The sequence below is a fragment of the Hetaerina americana genome, unplaced genomic scaffold (assembly GCF_022747635.1).
Source record: "Hetaerina americana unplaced genomic scaffold, ioHetAmer1.1.p SCAF_81, whole genome shotgun sequence".
Classification (NCBI taxonomy): Eukaryota; Metazoa; Arthropoda; class Insecta; order Odonata; family Calopterygidae; genus Hetaerina; species Hetaerina americana.
In genome coordinates, this window is record NW_027287439.1 from 617,117 (window position 1) to 631,998 (window position 14,882).

Consider the following 14,882-nt stretch of genomic DNA (forward strand, 5'->3'; position numbering starts at 1 on the left):
CCTGAAAATATATGAATAATCTTAAGTCATTCTTCACTTTCAATATCTGTATTAGGTAATCTACTGGTTAAGGTAGATATTGAATGGACACAACTACCAAATAAATATTTTGTGACTCCTAAGTAACACAATCCAACATCCTACTCTACATCAGGTCCCTCTTCATCTCGGTGCACTTCCTTCATCCCTTCATCCCATTCAACATCCCCATCCTGTTCCTACCCTTTCCTTGTTTGCCTAACATTCTGCCATCTATCACAGTCTTCAGCATCCCTCTGCTGATCAATATGCTTTTCATGCATTTTTTCTGTCTCCTAATGATTTCTCCCAACAATCCTTTCTCCTTTCCCAGCACCTTCTCATTTGTTTTCCTTATTGTCCATTCCACCTTCTCCACACCCACATTTCAAAAACCTCCAATCTATGCACACTGATCATCCTTCTTCAATGACCATGTTTCCGCACTGTACATAACTAAACTCCATTTCAATAGAAGGCTGCCCTCACTTCAGATGTGAGACTAAGATCTTGTATTGACTCTGCTAATCACTTACATAAGTAAGTATACTGGCCATTTTAAGATCCACACAGAGGAAAGACTAGTTAAAATCACTTTTTAGGGTATTTGTGCATCTAAGTTCAATATATCTACTGTCAAAGTTATTTTATTTAGATAATAGTCAGTGATTTTATAAGTACATTTGTTTCTTTATTTTCATATCTTCTAACATCATATTGGAAAAGCCATTCAATATGTGCATGAGCCGAGAATAGCACAGTTGGAAAGAGAAACCACCAAGCCAGGGAATGAAGGCAATGTGGCTTTCACTTTGTCCTCATGAATCAAATTTAAGAAGAAATAAGAGTTACGGTTAACTATGGTTTTCAATGGGAAAATAGTTTTTTTGACTGATGTACTGGTCACAGATTTCAGCAGCCCACAATGACTACTAAACATTCGCATTCCACTTAATCATTGATTCCTTTGAATTAAAGTAGCAACTAGTCATGGTTAATTTTGCAGTTTTTGTAAGAGTACTATCAAGAGACTAGACTGAAGGAATTATATCCCACAGTATTTTAAGGTAGTCATTTATCTCATTAGACCAGACTCAAACAGTGACAAAAACTGGCAGAGCACCATTATTGATAAATGTGTGATATGTATGCCTACTTCTTGTCCTTTACCTATATAAAGATTCAGGATAAATGATTACGGTAAAAATAATCATATTTTCAGCACGTTTTAGTGTATGATTTTTTTCATGTGATGTTAGAATCTTTCAGACACTATTGCATTTGGGCTGACATAAAAAGCACACCATACTACATATGTATGATTGAACATGCACATATTAATAAGGATATATATGTGTTCAAGTAAACATACCCAGATACACTGGATGAACTATATGGAGAACTTCCTCTTCCTTGGGTTCGGCTAGAAGAACTTCCTCTATTGATGTGAAATAAAATATTGTTAAAACACAAGTATTTATCACGTTTTAAGCTAATGGATATTTATTTGAAAAATATCACAGTCATGTGATTTCATAAAAGTGCATAAGTGTTGGAAAAATATTTCTCCAAAGAATTATTCAAGTATGATGAAAGAATGAACTAATAAAACATCCTTCAGTAATGGCAATAGATATATTAAGTGATCATTCGACTTATTGTTTTTTATTAAGCTAATTAAAGTATTGTTTATTCTTGTTTTAATTAATTTATATTGTTTGAAAAATCAATGTAAAGGTTAAACCATTTACAACATTTTTTATCATTATAAAGGGTAAAAAAACCAATAAGGTATTTCAATGTAAACCAACTTGAACTGAACAGCTTGATGAGGATACATGCACATTAATTCACTCTATTTTACAATAGCAAGCAAGTATTCAAAGAAGCATAGGTAATCATGGATGGACCATGATTATAACAGCATCCTGAAAGCATAATTATGTACAAAGACATGCAGGGTTAATGATCAACAGCACTGGGTAAGGCTGAATGACATTAATACAGAATTGGTTTATAGAAGTTTTTAGATAAATAAAAAAGGGATTACTTTAATTAACACGTCCCAAATATGAATGAATAATGTACACATGCCATAAACACCAAATGCAAGCTGTGAAAATTTTCCAGTGTCCCAATGTTAGTAGGTACACAAACTACATTATGTAATTTATACTTCCAGTGGAAAATACCATTATTTCAAATTTCATGATCACATAAGAATGCTGCTAAACACAAATCATTTTTTTTGTACATTCTGTAGGAGAACTCTCATTCATGGTAGATGTGAAAGTATGCACAGCTTATATCTGTATGATGATCTAAAGCTAATTGAGCTCTCTTTAAAACTTTATGTGATCATGACACTTGAGATACTTTGTATGTATTTGTAAAATAAATTAAATTTTGTCATATAGCATTGCAATAAATATTAATACTGTACAGCACCAGTTCAGTCTTCATCGCTTAGATTGCAAGAATTCTGAAGAGGTTGTGGAATATAGTTTTATCTTTACTATCAGACACACAATTTGAATATTCCAGCATTAAAATAGCAATTACTTTTCTAAGTTTCCATAGCACTTGATTATATTTTCTAGTTAACTTGAGTAGATTTTGAGAATCATGATATTATATCAGATATAGGAAACTTACATGCAATACTTGAAATTTTTCATAGAATCTTTTAGTCTGAAAGAACCTCTAAATTGTATTTATATCACTGTAATACTAAACATTTAAAAAATGCAAGAATCAATTATCTGTGAAAATTTCTCCTGTTGGCATCTTAAGTAGGTGGGTGTGAACACATGCATTATTGCTCTTGAATCCTGAAATGTATTAAACCTAAGTAGATAGGCTTTAAAATAGGTACCTTTATACTGAGGTTTGAATTACTAAAATTTATAGGTTACTTATTAGCAAAGGTACTGCCCCTTACTTTCACCCATTTCTTTATCTACCCTGTGGCCCTCCATCAATTTGAGTCAACAGAGAAAACCATTCCAGTCCAAAGTTTCTTTTTCATTATAACTCCCTCATCCCCAGCCAGAAATGTTGGTGATAGCTATCATTAGGAATCACCAGTCATTAAAGTTCATCTTTCATATTTATGTATGCAGAAATAAGGTAATTCCATCAAGGATATACACAAATTGCAAATAAGGCTAAAGGTACTACATATTTATTGTGTTAGCCAGGTAGTAAACTTGATTCCTGCGATGAAGACCAAAATTAATATGTTTGGAGTAGGTGCTTGTATTTGATGTTTATATTAAAGATAAAGCTTATGAAGGATTTAACTCACACACTCAACAAAATATTTTCTAAGGCATTTGGTGCATCCCTAAACATGCTATGCATTACTATAAAAATATAATGATTATTAAATTTTGATGATAACATATTCATAAAAAGGGTATAGAATAATTGAATCAGGAACTTAAAAAATATGTAAAAATATTTTGCATATAAGAAGCAAAGGTTATTACAGCAACAGACAAAGAGTTAGTGACAGAGACACAAGGAGATATTTTTGTGTTTTTTTTTTAAGTTGTATCAGTCAAATTTAAGTTTTTAGCCAGATTCACTTTAACTAAAGTTGGTGAAAAGCTTAAGTAAATAACCATAACACAAACAATGTTGGGTCATTTAAAACTTGCACTACTCATCAGAGGAAAAGAAGAGAGATAAAGAGATAGATTTAGTGCATTTAAATGGAAATTTGACTGATGTGTGTATAAAACATTGCTGTAAGGAAAATATATATAGCATAGCTTTGTTACATTTGAGCTGCTCTCAAGGTTGTTTGAGTTTAGCTATTTGTGATAGAAAAGAGAAGATTTGCTACCATCGCTCTTCAGAAATTTCTAGGTGAAAGTGTATTCATATGTTGTGATTTGAAGATTGCACATGAAAAGATAGATTGAGGAAGACCCCCTTAATCCTTGCTTTAAAAAAAAAATGGGCAATGCAAAGCATGGAGTTTAATTCTCCTTTACGTGGGTGCAATTGCGTAAGCAATGACTCACTGAAATCCTACCTGGAAGGGGAACCAGTGGTAGACTGGCTTTCAGGTGAGGCTGTGGTGGGCCTTATTCTGCAGCCCAATATAAGAAGAAAGGAATCTTATAATATCAGCTAGATAATATCAGACAAATATGATTGTAAAATAAAACTGACTGAAAGAGCAAAAGTTTTAACTTGTGAAGGTGACTTTTAACGGAAGTTAAACCATGAGGATATCATAATTTAATTGTAGAATATTAATCATCACAAATTACTGAAATTTTATTGAATTATTTAAAAAAAAATTATTGTTTAAACAAAAATTTTAACTTTGTCATTAAAATATATATATATATATATATATATATATATATATATATATATATATATATATATATATATATATATATATATATATATATATATATATATATATATACATGGAGCAATCTGGACAATTTATGAAGATAAGCATTTTACTTGAGGATTAAGTCAGCTATGGAATAGCTTGCTATTGAATGAATACCTACATCCTGACTTTCAGGAAATATGAAATTTTCAAAACAATAAAACCCATTCTGAAAACAAATCTAATCTCAATTTGCCAGCAAGCAAAAAAAATGTAACCTCTTTCAGAAAATCTCAAATGTGTTGATATTTTAATAATAATCTTACTGGAGTTAAATAACTGAAAAATGTAAGTACTGGCATTACATGATCAAATTGGAGCTGAATTTTGAAATTTGCATTCATACCTCACGTGTGGCTTTTCTTTTGGGAGAACAGATGTAGACTTAAAACGTTGTCCTACTGTTGAATCAGACGTGTTTGAATAGGTATACGAAGGCTCCCTGTTAAAAGATCCTCTGGCTCGAGAAGGATTCACATAATCAAAAGGCTCGATAGAATTTTGTGAGAGAGGCTGATCAGATGAGTCAGAGGAGGAAGAGATTGGGTAGGCGGCGGAGAGACGGGAGGGTAGAGAGTCCGATTCCACAGCCTCAACAGTTTGCGGCTGAGGAGGGTTTCGGCGGGCTTGCTGTATTGGCCTTTGGGTTGGGTAACCCCGTCTTGGTGAGGCTGGCTCAGCTCTTATGTAAGCTGTGCCATCACGTGAGGAGGCACCCCTCCGAGGAGAGGAGGAATCGGTGGGGGTGGAGTAGGTGGTGGTGGTGGTGGTGGTGGTAGACGTGGTGGTGGTCGGGGATTGCCGGGTTATGGCAGGAGAAGAATAAGAAGAGGAAGGAGCTCTGTCCGCCTCGTCACGAATAGCTGTCCCTGCTGATGCTTTCCCCCTCTGTCTGTTTCTGCGAGTGGAGAGACAGAAAGACATAGAGAGATAGAGAGGACTTAAGACTTGGAGCAATTGCTGAAAGTGGACTGGAGATCGTCATATAGTATTCCACTTGCGATGGTTCTGCGTATCTTACAGGACAAGTTAGGTATTAGTGCCATGATAGCTCTGAATCAGAAAGTAAGATTGACTTGGCATTCGGAGACACCTTCAAACTTATGGCTATGAATGTGAAAATGTTAAAATCGGTAACATCCTCAAACCTGATAGATTATCACATGAACCTCATTGCTCTATTAACATGCCAGATCAAGAACCTTAGAGCAAAATAAGGTGCACTTCTAACCGAAGCAACATACAATTAGGTCAAATGTTGTTTATTGAGCCAAGTTGACCGTACTTTAAAATGCAGAGCAATAAGTACCCCAATTAACAAATGCTGCCACGTACTACCTCAGAAACAGCTTATTTTATATCTTTCGCAAAACCCTACTATCTTCTACAGTTGTTAATGTTTCCTGGCTCTATCATTTATGGAGCGGTAAATGAAATATTAAAATTTTCAGGTGGATACTTTGATTATTGGAGATATTTCCTTTTATACTCTACTCTTTTTCAAGCCTTTATGTAGGGATTGAAAGTAGTGCTTGTTCTTGTAAAAAAATTAATTTTACCAAGAAAGCATATTGTTCAATGCATGGTGTTACCATACCATACAGCCATAAAGAGGCAAATATAACCATGTGAAAATAAAATAATTGAAACCTCATCTTGACAACTTGCACTCACAGTTACAAGTTTCAAACATGGTCAGTTTACCAGCAGTTCCTGTGGCAGCTTGTGAAAGCACTAGTTAGTCATAGTCATGGGGTCTATTATGGCATCAGTCCCTTTAAACTTAATAACATTTCCAATACTGATATTCTAAAAATCTATTACTAAACAAATGGCAATCTTAATCCACAGCCGGCACCACTATTTAAGCCACCAAGATTAAAATGTACCATATTTTCTGGTATTTATGAAACTTTTGGAAAGAAACTCATGGAAAGCATGCATAAATTGATATTTTGCCAATTTAAAGAAAAATTGGTTGTATTTTGTTAAAGCTAAATGGTGGTACAGTAGTGAGTCAGCTCGTATGGCATTATTAATTTGAAGAGATTTTTGCACAGTTGTATATACACATTGATTAAACAATATCTGCTGTTTTAAATCCTCCTAGAAGTAACAAATAATGGCAATACACAATTTACTAAACATTTCAGTGAAAAATGAATTTTCTTTGCATATAATTATGAAAATATGGTACTTCATTCCCAAGAGAGAAACAGATAGTTAAAAAGTACAGCATACTTGGCACACAGAATTTTTATACAATGCCTATTTACATAAGAAAGCTGAGACAAATATTAGTGTTAACAACAATTTAAAATTTTATCCCATTTATTAATTTTACAAGATAATTCACTTTAAATAAAACTTAAGCACACACTAAGCCTGCTATTACAGGAAACACACATTTTAGTCATGAATTTATCATTATTTGGGGAAAGGAAATTGTTGCCTAATTATAATTGTATAAATATTTATAAAAATAAAGTAAATATTTGTCCAATGCTCAAAAGCATGCATTAAAACTATTAGCCTAATTTTATGACAGAATCAATCATAAATTTAAATCATCTAAACTTAGTAATCCTTTTATAATTAAATCCACTGTAAAATCCCTTCCAGGAAATATGATCGTTTAATATACTCATGGCCATAGTTAAAATGAAATATTACTAACGAGTCTTTCATTAGAACACTTCCTGAGTTGCCACACACATTAAACAGGTAAAAATATATTATTTATATGAGGATAAAAATTATATATATATGCATTAAAAACCATTTATATTCAAATAAATGAACCATTTTCCTCAGCATGCAACCCATTAACTCCATAGTAGATGAGGTTGACTCTTGGAGCAGGTAAGGCCAAAATACATCCTCCCATTCCAAAACCTGGGAAGGGTTCATTAACTTCACCAGACTTCCATAATTTTGACAGACCTGGTTCTATTGGTGGCTCTACATGTATCAATAGCATTATAGTTTAGCATTTAGTTTACCATTAGTCATGGGAATTCGATGTCAATCACAATATCCATAACCTGGTGTGGTTATTCAAATCAAGATAACTAAATATTACAGTGACCAATTACAGTGATATCTAGTTAAGTGATGTGACAGTTGTGGCCATATTACACCAGGAGCACAGTACTAGAAAAACCTTTGCTAATTCAAAACACAACATTCATGCCCACAGCTGACATATGAAGTCATGACATTTGAGTTAGCAGTGGAATAGAGGGTTGCTGAGGTGAGGTATGGAGATGGGGAGTCTTTGGGGGTTTATTCATGACCATTCCCTGAAACTGACTTCCCCTGGCACCCCTAACCTTGCCTCTGGTCACACCCAAATTACTTTGAGTGGCACTGGTGGGATGTAGGTAGATGCCATATATTCACAAATGTAAATGAGTCAGTGTAATGATAAATTTCAGACATCCATATGGTGGGGTTTTATGATCTATCTTAGAGTTCCTCATTCCTCAAAACTTCCAGGTCAAAAACCATAATGATGAGTGGTCATCACATTCAAATAGCCAACAACACCCACAATCACCAACTGACCAAAATGTTCACCATTTTCTGCTCATGCTCATTTTCTGATCATGGCCACCACAAGGTTATAAACAAATGAGCATGAAGATGGACCCAAGATGGAAAGTATGATTCTTCCAAAAGTATCTAATGAAATTGTCATTAACTTTTCAATTTTGAGGACCATTTAATTTCTCTAAACTGTTGCCTAACCTTGAATTCAATATTTTACTTTTTTATTAAATTAGGTAGGTACTTAATCGCTACCTGCTATAAAACTACCTATTATATATGTATCTAGCTCTTTGAGGGCTGAAGCAAAATTATTATGGCAGCAACTGATTAACCACAATGGAAAATCATACAGTAAGGGAGGATTCTAAGTGCCCAATACATATAATTCTTTTTAATAATTTCATAAAATTTAATATTTTAATGAGTGTCACTGATTGCAAGGGATATACTCTCTTTTTTCAATGGCAGCAGGGAAAATTGAAGGGTCGGGAGTTTATAACTCTAGCATTGGGGGGCAGTGGGTGAGTTTGCACCACTATATCATTTATATACTAGTTTCCAAAAATCAAGCAATTTTTAAAATGAAATATCAAAACATTAATTCAATGTATATATATCCTACAACCAGAATTTTAGAAATTGATTATTGTGCCATGCATACAATGCTTTAATTAGGCATCATTCTATCAAAAAAAACATAATGCACAAGGTTTTGTTGTCAACCTATCCGGTAAATTCCTGTTTGTACTTAACAAAATACAAAAGTCTTAAAACATTTTGCATGCCAATTAAATGTGAATACCTTGGAAATGTATTACCAAATGAAATGATCAGACATTTTAGCAATTAACAGTTACTTGAATGTTATCTACTAATTCTTTTAAACAGAACTTTTTATATGCAAATATGAACGCCTTAGCATTTATCTATATCTGAAGACATGGTACATGCATTCATGGAAACAACAAAATGAAGCATTATTTAGTAGGGTTTTTATCATATATCTTTAACAAGAAATGCCGGTTTCTGAATAGTAACTTGATGAGGTAGGTAGAGTTTTAATAGATTGAAAATAATTGTCTTAAAGTCTTTGGTATTCCTGATTTTGTAATGCATCATCAAATAACATTGGTTGTAACAGCAAATATGTTAGTAGATAGGTACCTATTACGTAAGGGACACTATTTTAGAAGGTTAACTAATAGTATGCACCTAGGTTATTTACATAGAGTAGTGTTGTGGTAACCACAAATGCAACACCAGCTTTTTGAAAAGTAATATTTTTGGAAATAAAGGAAGGCATAAAAAATTTTCCAAACATCTCCAGATTAGAATAACACCTTTTGCTGATACTGAAGTTTACACATACCTGTTCACTGAAGTCCTTTGTTGCTGCGGAGCCTGATTGTACTGAATGCCTCCATTGTCCTATAAATTTAATGAATGAAAAATGAGAACTATGTGATTTTTTAAAATTTTGAATTTTAAATATCTGCCTAAAAACTGATTGATATGTGCACAAATATTTAAATCTGCTGGAACAGGCTGAATTGAAATTGGTTAAAAATAGTAGCAACTTCAAAGATTTTTGAATAGTATAGCATAAAATGGATTAGTTCACCCTATTTCTTTCATCCTTTCTAAAATATCTACAATTATTTTAGTTGTGTAAATGAAATGTCGAATCAAGGCTTCCAGGGAGATTTAGAAGTTGAAGGACTTCTGGATTCACTTCTATATTGATTCAAATGTAAAGATCACAGATTTAGCAGGGATTCCTGCTGACTTCTTCTGATTGGAGAAGATTTATTTGCCATTTGACCTGATTTTTCAGTGCAGCAGAGAACCTGTAAGGCTTTATTCATCACAAAATTTGTATTATATGTAACCTCCATCAATAGGTTGCATAATAATAAATTTATATGGATGAAATAAAAATTTGAATTCAAAATCAATAGCAAAAAAGTTTTGATAAAACCTGCCATCTTTCATCTCCTAGCATAGAGCAAGAGAAATCACTGGCATGATAAATGACACTGACAATAATTATTAACATTATGAAGATATGCATGCCTATCACACTGTACTGCACAATTATTACACCACATATTCATGATCGCCAAGCATTCAAGTTAGCAGAGAGAAAAGCTAGCAACAACAGTAAGTCAAATACATTCTACGCTACAGAATAAAACAGATTTCTAAAGACCCTTTGGCCTATTTGATACCTGTTTGTATGTTGTCAGTCCACAAAGGAACAAAAATCTTTTACAGTAAATGACAACATATCGGAGAAAATGATCCAAGAACAAAAAACAAAAGCTAATGTTTTAAGAAGCTCTATATTAAATTGATACCTCAGCGCTGTTGTAATTGTCATTGTAGTCGGGAGAGTCCAATGCAGCCCCTCCATATGAAATCTCAGGTTGCACATCCTGCTGAACATAGGTCTGCTGAGGCTGTTGCTGTGAACTGAGATAGCTGTTGGTGTTCCCTCGCCCAATGTAACTCTGCTGTTGAACCACCTCAGGCTGTTGAACCTGTTGTACCTTATAATTGGTCTGTCCTCTGTAGTTATCATTGCCTGCATTGGTTTGTCTCCCACCAGATACTTGGCTGTAGTCTATACAAGGATTGAGAAAAGAAGAATTAGTGCTCCCTAGAATTAATCTCCCATTTGAATGTCTTATTTACAGAGGTGAGATACATTAACTGTTGTTAAAATTAGCTTCAAATGGAAGTGTTTTTAATTAAACAAAAAATGACAGAACATGAAATTTTTAACTTATCTTCTAAAATTGTGTGTAAAAGCATGACAAAATATCCATTTCTTTAAATTACTTCAATTGTTTCATAATTAGTGGGACTCAGAGTATGAATTTATTTGCTATTACTCAAACAGTAAATATCAATATTTACTATGTGATAAAAATGACTACAGGTATCAACCATTAAGGGATCTATATATATATATATATATATATATATATATATATATATATATATATATATATATATATATATATATATATATATATATATATATATATATAATATATAATGTATAACACTTAGCACTAGTGGACACAGACAAAAACACAGAAACACACAAAAAAGAGACTCACTATTTTTCGAATTTTCAGTGGTCGTTGCCACCTTTATCAAGGAAGAGAGGGACAGAACTCTGTTCTGATAGTTCCGAAAATTCGAAAAATAGTGAGTCTCTTTTTTGTGTGTTTCTGTGTTTTTGTCTGTGTCCACTAGTGCTAAGTTTTATACATTATTATTCACGTCCGTGAGACTTTCAAAAAGTGTTATATATATATATATAAATATATATATATATATAAATATATATATATATATATATATATATATATATATATATATATATATATATATATATATATATATATATATATATATTTAAGTGATAAAATACCTATTAATAAGGTGATTTTGTTTGATGCTCACCTACATCCCTGTAAAGTTCTACTTCATCTTCATCATAGAGAGCATAGTAATTAGCATTATACTGTTGAGCAACTGGAGGAGCAGCAGAAGAAGAATAGATGGTGGTGGTTGTGGCATTGTATGTGGCAGGAGTTGAAACAAGCCTTGCTCTCTGGGCCTGAACAGGACGACTTTCAATAGACACTTCAACGTCAGAATATCCTGATGCATCAACAGGCCTAGAGTGTACCAGAGCATTAATTAGTAAGATGATTTTGTTGTCAATAAAATATAGTTTCAAACTTATTAATAATAATTTTTTGGAAAAAATTTGTAAAATGAATATATTTGTAATTTATGATATTGTACTACATAAGTGCAAGGTGAAATTTAAGTGAAACTAAGAGATTGAGCAAAATGAAAATAAAATAATATTGTAACTTGCTTGGTGTTAAACATTAGTGAGAGTAGTCCTTGCACAAGTGCTAATTTATCTCAGGCTGAAAATTGTGGCGCTTCAGTTAATAAGATATTCACAGAACAGACTGAATATTCACAAATTAGAATAGAGAAGGCAAGTTGGAAATTAATACCCTACTACCAATGAATTTACAGGTTTATTTAGTGGACGAAATAAAGAAATAAATTTTGTTAAACCACATTAGAAGTTAATACTTTTTGTAGGACGAATATAATAGTTCTTTAATTTCTACTTCATGCTCAAGAAAACATCTACAAAATGGTGAGAATCCCAAAATGTGAAATAAATAGGTATTATTTTTGTATTCCACAGGCATAACATGTTCAGCTGAAAAAGAGGATTTATTGTTCAATACTCTTTCTCCTCTCTCTAGACTAAGAAGCCCAATTCATGGAGATATCACCAACAAATATCTTTCTAAGGTCAGAAATCAATTAACTGCCTACAGTGGCACTCTGAGATTTTCTTCACAAAACTCATCATCTCCTTAACAAGATATTTGTTACATCTATTCATGCCTGTTCTAAATGCATTAACCTACAAAGGCCCAACTTCATTCTTCATACCCATGAATTCATTAAAATATTTCCTTACCAATAAATTAAAAAACCTAATGCCTAGGTCACCCAGTTATATGAGAAAGGTATAACTACAAGGTGGTTTAAATGCTTTTAACTTCTTCTACATAAATGTAGAATTATTACATAATTTAAATATCATTTTATACATTCCTATAGACCCATACATGCAAAGATATATACAATTTTCAGAAAATTTTCTTATAACAAAATGATTTTTTTTGGATAAATTATGTATACTATATAGTATTCAGTGTCATGCAGAATTGAAGTACATGCTTAGAATTTTCACAATTTCACAGAGAAATTTTAAAAAATTCCAACAATTAATATCAAGCCACCCTCACTAAAAACACAAACATATAGTCTTAAAGTGCACATGAAAGTGAAATGTATTTTACAATATTATAAACGATTTTCCATACAACATTCATAATATGTCATTCAGAAGTATGCACATCAGAAAATTGTGAACTCATTCCTAGTGCCAAAAGTGATTGACAGAACATATAAAAAGAGTGGATGACATTGTGTTGAACATAAATGAAACAATTATCAGTTGCATAAGAGATTTTTGCCATTTGGTTGCATGAGAAATTTTTGCTATTTGGTAAGATGGATGTAAGCACATAACATGACATCAAAAGCAAAATAAGCACATAAGATTTAGCAAACACATATGGACTCATCAAGTGGAAAGGTTGATGGCGACTGTTGAGTTGAAAGAAATAGAACATCTATTCAGCACAGCAGCATATCTAGTGGCGCATTTCAAGTAGCGCGAGTAAAATGTTTTGAGGTCTAAGTACACCGCGCTAGCACTTTAAGACATCGTGTTAATGCATTGCACCTGGAAAACCTTGGTCAGTTTTGGCGGAGCATATGTGAGTGCATTTTGCGTGCGTTAAGAGGGAGAAGAGTCTGAAAATTTTGTGCTGCAGACGTGATTTGGCATCCCAAGATGAGTCAAAAGCTACCTCGCTTTGCCCTGAGTTCTGCTCTGGTGTCCAGCATCAGCAACGTATCTAGTGTTGCCTTTGGCGCTGTCAACCCCCTCGTCTTTGGAGTCCAATTGGTCTTTGGGAGGAGTGGACGTTGTAGTCCTTAGCCGAGAGCGCTGGGTTGGACGATAAGGTGTTGGAGGGCGGGTTGGGCGGGTGGGTCTAGGGGAGAAATTGCTGCCTCCCAATGATGCTGATTTGGGGGTCGTGCTTGGAATGGGACTCTTCCTGGTGGATGGGGCATAAGGCCTTGAGGTAGTTGTGGTTGTTGTTGAAGTTGTCCTTGATGTTGTTGTGGCAATGGCCTTCTCTGGTTTGCGCAATAATGTTTCAGTTGAGGTTAAGGGGATCCTCCAAAGCTTTTTACCTTCCCCTATATGGTTACCAGACCTGTAAGGTACACTCTCAGTGGGAAGGAGGGGAGATGATGTTTCCTCAGTATATTCATCGTACTCCTCTTCCTCCAATTCATAGACATCGTGCTGTGTTGTGACTTCAACAAGATTTTTCTTTGGTGCAGATGTGGGCCTACTGATAGCCACGGGTATACGAATAAGTGTTGGTTTGATCCCCCCTTGGTTTGGTAAAGCCGGGCTATCTCGTAAGATGTAATGACCTTTGACAGGTGAAGGGTTCCTATTGTACAGCCCTTGAATATTTTTTTCAGTGCTAGGTCTAACAGTTGATTCTTTGGTCCTCTGTGATTGCTCTTGATTGAATGAACCTGGTTTATGACCCACATGCCTAGCTGAACTAGAATCTGACTCCTTTGGCTTGAATGGTTCTTGTAAAACAGATTTTGGCTCTGGAATAATTTTTTCTGTAGTAGCTACCACACCATTCTTATTATCCTGCTGATCAGAATCACCCAAATGACTCCTAAGGATAGGAGCGAGGAAGGGGTTATCTAAATACTTAGAATCTATTTTTTTTGTTCTTGGAGCCTGAGTTGAAGTTGTGGCCTGCAATAAAGGCTTTTCCTGACTATGGCCTTTAAAACCTACCTCTTCTCTTAATTTGTCCAAATATGCATCAAAATCAAAGTTTGACTGTGAAAAGTCTGTGATTGTCTTGGATGGCTTGAATGAACTCTTATTTTCATCCTCACTGGGATTATTTAAGAGGGGACCAAAACGGTGCTCACCATAAAATGGATTTGGCTTCCTTTGCTTATCCTCCTCTTCTCTAGAATCCTCCTCATCCTCATACTCATCTTCATACTCTTCTTCATCATCATACCTATCATCATTATCTCTGTCATACTCACTATCTTCTTGCTTGTCTCCTTTTGAAGCTAATGTTGCCTTTGCATCTTTGTTGGATGTTGATGGCACCTGAGCAGCTGGGTAAAGAGGATGCTCATTCTTTGAGCTATCTTTTTC

At 33.9% G+C, this 14,882-nt stretch overlaps 1 protein-coding gene across 1 annotated transcript in view; it reads right to left on the reverse strand.

The window, feature by feature from the left end:
* LOC139698300 (uncharacterized) overlaps positions 1–14,882 on the reverse strand; it is a 48,537-nt gene that overhangs the window by 8,789 nt on the left and 24,866 nt on the right. Inside the window, exons 7-12 of the mRNA XM_071597184.1 lie at positions 11,462–11,679; positions 10,345–10,610; positions 9,357–9,415; positions 4,782–5,333; positions 4,061–4,117; positions 1,391–1,456 (exon numbers count right to left, since the gene is read on the reverse strand). Coding sequence (XP_071453285.1) covers positions 1,391–1,456; positions 4,061–4,117; positions 4,782–5,333; positions 9,357–9,415; positions 10,345–10,610; positions 11,462–11,679 — 1,218 coding nt within the window. The remainder of the gene's footprint in view (positions 1–1,390; positions 1,457–4,060; positions 4,118–4,781; positions 5,334–9,356; positions 9,416–10,344; positions 10,611–11,461; positions 11,680–14,882) is intronic.